General features: G+C 42.8%; 2 protein-coding genes across 2 annotated transcripts; both read left to right on the forward strand.

Annotated features, from left to right (window-relative positions):
• The first annotated feature begins 3,566 nt into the window (after nt 1-3,566).
• LOC107983908 (uncharacterized) lies at nt 3,567-4,416 on the forward strand. Its single transcript, XM_062972162.1, has 2 exons — nt 3,567-4,127; nt 4,269-4,416. The coding sequence occupies exons 1-2, from the start codon at nt 3,567-3,569 to the stop codon at nt 4,353-4,355; spliced, it is 648 nt and encodes a 215-aa protein (XP_062828232.1). The 3' UTR covers nt 4,356-4,416.
• Nucleotides 4,417-6,779: 2,363 nt separating this feature from the next.
• On the forward strand, nt 6,780-8,090 carry LOC134295912 (uncharacterized protein F54H12.2-like). The gene has a single exon (XM_062969413.1). The coding sequence runs from the start codon at nt 6,780-6,782 to the stop codon at nt 8,088-8,090; it is 1,311 nt and encodes a 436-aa protein (XP_062825483.1).
• Nucleotides 8,091-10,112: the final 2,022 nt, after the last annotated feature.

Here is a 10,112-nt window from a genome sequence, read left to right on the forward strand (position 1 = left end):
ATCCAGGGCTGTAAAGGTCAATAAACATGCTTGGGAGAGGATTATCCATTGAGATACAATGCTGAGTGGTCAGATGAAATTGCCAAACAGGACACAGACCTGGAAAGAGACAAGGACACGTGCATGAAGAGGTCTCCCACACTCCCATGACCTCCTCCTTCCAACACACACACACCTGACAATACTCTCACATCCAATGCATAAAAACAAGAAAAATGAAGTATAAAAGACCAAAGCTGTGCATCCTATAACCTTTTAAAGATGCTTTTGGCTGTTTGAAATCTGCTGTTGCAACCCAAGGGCAAATAAGTCAGGGAATAAGAACTACAGAACATTTCAGTACACATAAATATATAAAGTACATAAATTTGTTTGTAGCTGAACACTGCTCTCATAAATCATCTTGCTGCATAAGAACTGCATCTAATTTAGATTAGAACAGGTGTATTTATTAGCCACTTCTGAAAAAATTCTTGGGGGGGGGGGAGGTCTGATTTCTTTCTCCTATTTTTTTCTCCGCTATTGCTTTGCTTCTTTGTATTATGAAATTAAATTGCCCTATAAAATCCCAATCAGCCCTGATTTTTTCCTGTATTATTGTAATTATTTGAGGTGGGAAGTGTCATCCTATTCCAAGAATCACACCCAATGGTCCAACATTATGGATCTTTAGTTATGCCATGGAATACTAGGAACTAGTAAAAGGAAACAGGAGAAAAGGACAGACAAAAACTATCATGCTCCCAAGAAAAAAGTTTTGTAAGAGGAGAATCATGTTACCCCTTCAAGAAAATCTTTTAGGCACAAGTTATTTCTGAGGGCATTGGGGCCACCAACACTGTTGTTTCTTTAGTCAAAAGCCACTCCCAGGCAGACCCTTACTGGCAGCATTGCGTCTGCTGAGATCCAAACAGGGTGCCAGGAATGTGAACAGCAAAAGCAATGTCACCAGCAAGGCTCTGCCAGGAAGCTGCTTCCAGTTGGTGACACAGTAGTGGATCTGTTTAACATATAGACACTGGATTGAGTTAGATTGAGTCTGATCCACCTGACCACACCTCAAAACACTGGTATCATTCCAAAGCATCCTGAAAGCTCCAGTGTTATTTGTAGTTCCCTTTGTGTTATATTAATAGCTAGAGTCAGCACTTCTGCTGTGAAACCAGCCATGTATTGTATGGACTCCTTGCAGCAGTTGCAACGTGAACCTGTTTTGTTTGGCCCATATAGACATGGTCTGGGACATGTGCGACTGATAACATCAGAATGTAGTGAATTTGAAAATCAGTATTAATGAAGAAAACATACAAACAAAGAGAGGCTTCATCAGTTTGCTTTTGCCTACACCTACTGTGAAGAGCAAATTTGCATTTCATCCTCACCTCACCTCTTCCCTTTTACACTTTGAGCTCAGTTTGTGCCAACTGAAGTAAGCTATGGAGACAGGGAGAAATGTGGGATGGTGAGAAAAGAACTGATACAAAAAAGGGTTTCCCTGAAATGCAAAGGCAAGAGGCCACTATAACTAGAAATGTAATCCAATAATGTCTATATATATAAAAGGGTAATGACATTTCGGCCTAGGACAAAACAACAAAACCACCCATCCCAGAAACACTAAACTTGGCAGCACAGCCCCTCATCAATGCCTCTACGTTCATACAACAAACAGCTCCAGCTACTCCAGAAAACGGCCAGGTTTTGAGACTGCAAGGCTATTCACTGCAATTCCACCTGGCCAACAAAGGATTCCCATAAGCCACAGCAACGCGTGGCCGGGCAAAGCTAGTAAACTATAAACCAGTAATTTCTATATATGCTATTGTCATAGAACATTCAATGTACAGCCAAGGATGATAAAGATTCAAAATATACTAAATGTTTCAAAAAACACGTCTCTAAACCAAAAATATAATCAATGTGTTACCAACACACATACATTCATAGAAAGTAGAACTCTATATTCAGAGTTTGTGAGTCCAATGACCACCAGAGTTCATGTTGCCCCACACCCCGCATCACCCACTGCACCCCTTACCTCATCCCATGGGGAGAAGCATCACTGCCCGGCTTCCCCCCATTCTTCTTTATCCCTTTCTTCTTTACTCCCTTTATCTTCATCCTATTCATTAATAGTGATGTTGTTTTTATGACTTTTTCTTTTATCTTACTGTCATGGTTTTACCTGTATAATTCGTGCTTGAATCTGTTTTTATTTGATTGTTATACTGTTATTGTTATTGTTTTTACTTTATATTTTAACTTGTTTATACCTTATTTTCTTTTGGGCTAGGCCCCATGTTAGCCGCCCCGAGTTCCTTCGGGGAGATGGTGGAGGGATTCAAAAATATATTATTATTATTATTATTATTATTATTATTATTATTATTATTATTATTAGGAGAAGTGCACTGCTTCCTCTTTGGTGCCATTTGGTGGGGTCTGGGGAGGAAGCATCCTGGCAGCGTGCTCATTTTCCCCCATGTGAGGAGGTTGTAGGGCTGTTCCTGTCAAAGGGTGAAACTGCTTCATAAAATCAATGTTCACTATTCATGTAAAAATGATGCAGTTTCATGAACACAAACAGGACAGTATAAATGTATAAAACAGTAAAGTATTGTTCATTTCAACAACCTTAGCATGAAGCCTTGGTATCTGAGACAGGTTGTAATTGGGTTTCAAGCACAGATGGGCAGGAAGAGAAAGACAATGGATGTTGTCACAAACTGGCAGAAGGTCAGACACCAGATCAGAGAAAGGAAGATCACAGGGTTAGAGGCATAGGCAGAATTAAAGCCAGCATGTTAAGCTCCAAGGTGGTAGGAGAGAGTTGAAAGGGCCAACAGCAGTTGCAAGGCTAGAAGATGACAAAGGTCAGAAAAGAAAGAAAAGGAATAGCCAGAGTTCATTCTAAACGCAGATTTCTTAGACTAAGTAGCTGTCTCAAGGCCCTGCTTGGCTTACAGGATCAAATAACATTTCTCAAGAATTAAAAACAGACTAGAGGAACTTTGGGCTTGGGAAAAACTCCTTTTGAGGACTACAGCTCCCCAATCCCCACAGCTTCCTATGGATCCCAGGAATTATCAGTAGTAATAGGGGCCACCTCTCGTCAAACTCATTTTTGACAGGTGCCACGCCCCCTTGAAGCAGGAAGTCCTGCCCCTTGAAGCAGGAAGTGCCACCTCCTAAAAGAGGAACTCCCTCCTCCTAAAAACAGGAAATGCAATCCCGGGAGACCCTTCCCCCTGAGGTGAAGCCCTCCCACAACCCACAGCCCACCCCCCCCCCAGGGGCAAGCACAGACATGTTTCAATGAGGCATTCATGGTGATGCGTATGGGCTGAAAGGCCCCTTGCCTAGACTGACCCCTCTGCTTGAGGAAATGGGGCAGCCAGGACCGTGTGCTAGGTCTTAGTGGTGAGCTCTGTGCTCTGTGACCAACAGCCAATGGATTTAGGCCCATAAGGTCATCATGTGATACTGGGAGGGCCCATTAGGGCAGAGCTTTTAGGAATAAATACTCCATGTGAGTTTTAGTGCATCCCTTGACTGCTTTCAGAGGAATGGAAAATATGGAATCACCAGATGGCCCTTCAAGCTCAGCGTGCCTTTCAGTACCGGAAGTGCCTAGAAAGAAACAAACTGCTATGAAAAGAAGAGCTGAAAGCGGCTATAGGTATTGGGCCTATCCAAACATGTCAGGAACAACAGGACTTTCCCTACCTGTGACACCAATGAATAGTCCTAAAAAGCCGCGAGAATCCTCGAATGCTAAACCTCCGACAAGGCTTAACTTATTACCAGGTCTTTATGCTGTGAAAAATAAATTCACAGAGGTTAAGCCTGATTTAAATGATCAGGGCACAGACAGGATCGATTTGAAAAAGCTTTTCCCTGAAATGCCGAGAATGTATCATGCTGATGCTACTGCTGTTCTTGAAGAGGCGGATGAAGAGATGCTTTGTAAAACAGACTATAAGGATATTGAGAGAATGGGAGAAGAACCAACCTCAGGCAGATGCGTCCATCGGTCACTCCTAGAGGAGCTGTTGAAGGATGGAGCGGCGGAAAAGGAAGTCATGGCTGTTGATGAAAACACAACTGATGGTTTCGAGAATATTACGGTACGTGTTAGAATACTTGTTTGGGGAGTTGGTGGGGATTGGTCTGGTATGGGGAAGGGAGATGTGTGAGCAATATGAGATATCTTTAGGAATGATGAAATGAGTGTTGTAGACTCAATGCTATTTGTTTGATCTCCGTAGGGCTGTATCCAGTTTTCTGGTGATGTGGAGGATCTTCAGATTGGCGACTCTCAGACCATGGAGCTTTTCAGCATGCCGCGTGTTTAAAGCCTGTTCTGCAGAGCAGAGCTGCTATGTGTGTCTCACAATAAAATTGGTTTGTTTTGTACCCCTGTGTTCATACTTGCATTCGGTGACATAATGTCAGAGTCCGATGAAATCCTAAAGAAAATATATTTTTCGCCGGGTAAGGTAGGAAGCCTCGGAGGTGTTTGGCCGCTTTTTCAAGAGGCCAAAAAACAATGCAAAACTGTAAGGAAGGGGGATGTTACTCAATGGCTATCCAAACAAGACAGTTACACGTTACACAGGCCAGCAAGGATCCATTTTAAAAGAAACAAGACTATTGTATCTCATGTGGATTCTCAATGGCAGGCTGATTTAGTGGATATGCAGCGACTTTCCAAGTTTAACAGGGGTTACAAGTACATTTTAACAGTGATAGATATCCTGTCTAAATACGCATGGGGGTTGCCTCTGAAGGATAAGTCAGGTAGAGAGGTGTCGGAGGCCTTTAACACTATCTTCACTCAAGATGGTCGAAAACCTGAAAAATTACAGACAGACCGGGGTCGGGAGTTTCTAAACAAGGCGGTAAGCACTCTGTTGAAACATCATGGGGTTCACCACTTTGTCACCAACAATGAAGTTAAAGCAGGAGTTGTGGAGCGGTTTAACAGAACTTTAAAAACAAAAATGTGGAGATATTTCACAGCTCATAACACTTTTACATATATTGATGTATTGCCTATGTTCCTCAAAAGTTATAACCACAGTTTTCACCATACTATCAAAACAAGGCCCGTAGATGTTAACGATTCCAACGCTCTAGACGTGTGGAGGAAAGTTTATGGGCCACATGTGAAAAGAAAAGAGGAGTTATCGCAATTCAGAAAAGGAGACCATGTGAGGATTTCCAAGGGTAAATTTGCTAAGGGGTACGAACAGAATTTTACCAGTGAGATATTCATCGTGGACCAGGTTCTTCAAAAAACATCCAGGCCTGTATTTCTATTGAAAGATTATGCGGGTGAAGATGTCATTGGCACCTTTTATCCTGAAGAACTGCAAAAGATTAATACTGACAAAGACCGCATCTACAGGATTGAAAAAATTCTAGCCACAAAAGGTCGGGGTGCGAGAAAGCAATGCCTAGTGAAATGGTTAGGCTGGCCTAGCAAGTTCAACAGTTGGGTTCTGGCTTCCGAAGTAACAGAACCTGAGTAGCGGCAGTGTTTTTTATACGCCTAGGAAAATGGGGGGAGGTAGTTTTTATCTCACACTACCTAGCAACGCGAGTGCTAGAGCCTTCCCTAGGAACAGCATTTCAAGCTTTACTATATCTTTAGCAAAACCTCTAGAGCTCTCAGGGGCATGGGAAGTAGGACTAGTTGAGATACAGTACCCCCACACCTGGAATAACGTGACCACCGACCCACGCTTTGAAATTGCACAGGGGGAAAAGAAGTGGTCCTTCCAGCTGCAGAATGGATATTATTCCAGCATCCCCGAGCTGTTGGAATACATGAACGAGCGCATATCATCACGCAAGAGACCGCCCGATGCGATTCTTAAGTATGACCCCGCAACCAGAAAGGTCCTAATTAAACCCGAGAATCAGTGTACAATCGAAGCTGACGTGGAATTACAGCGTATATTAGGACTGTCTCCCAACATTCCTCTCAGAGCGTCAGCTTTCTCAGCAGACATCACAGGAGGTTTCAACACATTATATGTTTACACTAATATAGTGGAGCACCAGCTCGTTGGTGATTTCTACGTGCCTCTGCTGCGCTGCGTACCTGTGAAGGGAAAGAATAACGAGTGTGTCAACATTTGTTACGATAAACCTCACTACATTCCGGTGAGCAAACACCACATCGACACTCTCACTGTTGAGATAAAGTCAGACCAGAACAAAAAGATACCATTTCGCTTTGGAAAGGTGATTGTGAAGCTACACTTCCGTCCCAGGAGGACATTGGATCTTTAAAAAAGAAAATGGTCATCCTGAAATCCTATGGGGATCCCGGTCTTTATAAAAACTATTACAGAGCACAAGCTGGAAATGGACTTCCGGGTTATCATGGTATCCCCCAAATGTACGGCTCAGGACTGGGTGGGATTTTCAGGAGCCTTTTCCGAAAAGCTGTACCGCTTTTGAGAAGAGGCCTGGACATCATTAAACCCCACGCAAAAACAGCTGCGCGTAATATAGCCTAAGACATGGTCGGTCATTTTACACAGGCCGTTCTAAACAAAACAACCCATGAAAACCCACAAGAGGGATCAGGGCTGATGTATATTAGAAGGAGAAGAGGCTTAAAAAGAAAAGCATCACAAGTGAGGTTGAAAGGCCCGCCCCGCCCTGTTAAAAGGAAAGCGCAGCATAGAAAGAAACCACAGAAGCGTCGTGGAGCGAGAAAGAGGCAGAGGATACAGTCTATGAGCGATATATTCTAAAACAGCATCATGGCTTTTATTCACGGATGTTCTGAAGAGTGCACTAAATCTGAACTAGATTTGTTTCACATTGGGCCTACACAAACTAGTATCGAGAGAAGCCTTTATATCGAAGTACCCCCACTAACGGCTCTTACAGAAGCCGCACCCTTGGATTTTTTTATTGCTGGAAATGGTGAAGACTACATGGATCTCAACAACACACTTCTATATTTGACGTGTAAAGTGGTGAATGAAGACGGAACAAACCTCCCCAACGATGCTGCGGTAGGCCTCGTGAATTACCCGATAGCCTCCATTTTCAGTCAGTTAGATGTGACTTTAGGGGACCGTCTCATCAGTCAAAGTAACAACTGCTATCCTTACAGAGCATACATTGAATCCGTGCTGAACTATTGCGAAGACACACTAGCCACGCAATTTACAGCGGGGCTTTTTTATAAAGATGATGCTGGGGAGCATGAGTCTACCGAGTTGGATGGAGAAAATGATGGTTTTATCAAAAGAGCAACCCTGGGAGCCGGTAGTAGAAAAATAGACTTGATGGGACATCTCCATGCTGACCTGTTTTTTCAAGAAAAACTGCTGCTGAACGGTGTCGATGTGAAAATTAAACTTACCCGCAATAAAAATGCCTTCTGCTTAATGAGCAATGATGCAAACAAGCGTTACAAATTACATATTTTATCAGCCTCCCTCTTTGTCAAAAAAGTGAAATTGACACCCGGTGTCCGCCTTGGACATGCTGAAGCCCTCTTGACATCTAATGCCAAATACCCGGTGGACCGTGTAAGCATGAAAGTATTCAGCATACCGGTAGGGAGCCGTGTCTCCAATCAAGAGAACCTGTTTTTGGGTCAACTTCCTAAACAGGTGGTGATAGGGTTGGTCGATAACGATTCTTTCAGTGGTGCATACAATAAAAACCCTTTCAACTTTAAGCATTATGACATCAATTTTGCAGCTCTCTACTTGGATGGAGAACAGTATCCCATGAAACCATTTCAGCCCAATTTTGAAGAGGATAATTGTGTGAGAGAATATATGAGTTTGGTTCAGACTGCTGGCAAACACATGAAAGACAGCGCACTTCTAATTAACCGTGAGGAGTATGCAAAAGGCTACACGCTCTTTGCGTTTGACTTGACTCCAGATCAAGAATGTGCCGACCACTACTCCCTGATTAAAACTGGAAACCTGAGGGCAGAGCTGCGTTTCGCCAAGCCTCTACCAACAACCGTCAATATGCTGGTTTACGGTGTTTTTGACAACGTGATAGAAATAAATCACAGGAGAAATGTCTTGTTTGATTATATGTGAGATGGATAGCCTTCAGTTAACTCATCTACTAAGCTCAAATCCCTATACTCAAAAGAGTTTCTATGGGGTGTTACCATGTGACATGCTTCCGAGAAAGCATCTGCAGCAAAGGCCGCTCGCATTGATTATCAACACTCATCCCCATAACCTCCCTGGGGAACACTGGTTAGCTGTTTACCTGCCGAATGAAAGAACTGCAGAATTTTTTGACTCATATGGACACCCTCCTGACTATGCCTTGTTTCCCAAAACCATCGTGAACTTTTTAAAAAGAAACGCCGACAAAACTGTGTATCAATGCAGGCCTGTACAGGCCTCAGACTCTGTTGTTTGCGGACATCACTGCATATTTTTCCTTCATCAACGCTGCAAGGGACTGGACTTTAAAAATATTCACACATTATATTCCGACGATTTGGATAAAAATGACAAAATGGTTCTTCAATTTGTAAAGAAAATGAACACAAGACCACGTGCCTCGGATATGTTCCAAACGATACAACAATGTATGTCCTGTAGTGCATTTCATAATCGTGTTTAATAAAAAGCTCCTCCTAGAGCTGCTTTTGGAATATGATACGTGTCTGTCGTTTTTAAAAGAACATTCACAAACAACAAAATAGGTTTTAAGAATATAAGTATTTTATTCATTGAAAATAAAATGTATTATAAGCTGAGCCATGCAGGGGTGCTGGCCTGGCGTTGCTTTTTAGAAGATCTGCGTGACAGAGACGGAGTTTGAGTTGGGGGTGAACCCTTAGGGTTCTTTAGATAGTCCAGAAGTTCTCTATTGGACGTATTACCAACCACAGATGTCGGGGTGTTTATTTCGGCCAAGGCCCTCATAAAGGCATCCCACCCTTTAGGGAGACGTGTGACAGGTAAGGCGTGAGTTTGGATCGCAGCTTTGACCAGGTCCAAGATGTTAGATCCGGGAATCACCGCTCCTTTATACACAAAGGATCCTTTATCATCCCATGTAGAAATATTCTTGTTTTGGCTTATTTTGCTGAGCATCAATCTCGCATGATTCTTGTATCTAGCAGGCAGGCCATCCACCACTTCACGAAACACGGTGTCAGAAGGGGGCTGTGGTGTTTCTTCAGCAGGTGGTTCAGATAGAAACAGATTTAAACTTTGCTTCTCAGCATCCCTCTGTTTTACATGAGTTAAATATTTTTGAAGTAAGGTATCGTAGAGTCGTGCTTTTTCATGTTCGGATAAATCAGACCTTCGTAGAATCTCTTGCATTTCTCTATCTAGGGATGAGATGGCTGTAGTTCGGATGTTTTCATCCTTGGGAGGTGCGCCTCTTAATTGATCCAGTTGACGGCTGGGAACCAGATACATTTTTTCAGCATATTCCATCACTGTTTGGTTAGAAAACTGGTTAACAGAGGAACGGCAAAACTTAGCAGAGGTCCCAAAAACCCTCCAGACTGTTTCACAAGGCACTTCTTTTTTCGAAGAGACACTTTGCTGTTTCCCAGAATTCTAATAAGGCGGCGCCTTTTTCTCAACGCCCGTAGCTGGTGCGGGGCCAAGGGGATGTTTCCCTTTAAAGTATTGAGTGCTATTTCTGAGATAGTAGCAATTAAATCATTGGAGCCCGTGCACAAAATGGCTTTTCTCTGGCGTGGAGGTACCTTAATAAGTAGTTTTAAAAGTTCCAGGTTTCTCTTTACACGATTGGACATATTATCCAGGAGGAGCAGGCAGCCGCAGGTCCTACGCCGTTTTAAAACAGTTGCCTTTTGTAACTCCGGGATTTTTTCTTCATCAAATATACCACAGGCCAATCTGGTGGGAAGATTCCAGTTCTTAATCTGTATGTTTCGGGTGTAGTACCATTCAAATCTATCATTAAATAACCGTGAGGTTTGCTTGTTGCGTCTGCGTAGGATTCCATGAAAAAACTCACATTTCCTGGATACATCTGTCGTGCCAAAGTAGCAATTTGTAGTTTATCCCGGGGGTTTTTAAACAGTACCATATATTTTGCATTAAGACTGATGGTTCTGT

The sequence above is a fragment of the Anolis carolinensis genome, chromosome 2 (genome assembly GCF_035594765.1).
Source record: "Anolis carolinensis isolate JA03-04 chromosome 2, rAnoCar3.1.pri, whole genome shotgun sequence".
Taxonomy (NCBI): domain Eukaryota; kingdom Metazoa; phylum Chordata; class Lepidosauria; order Squamata; family Dactyloidae; genus Anolis; species Anolis carolinensis.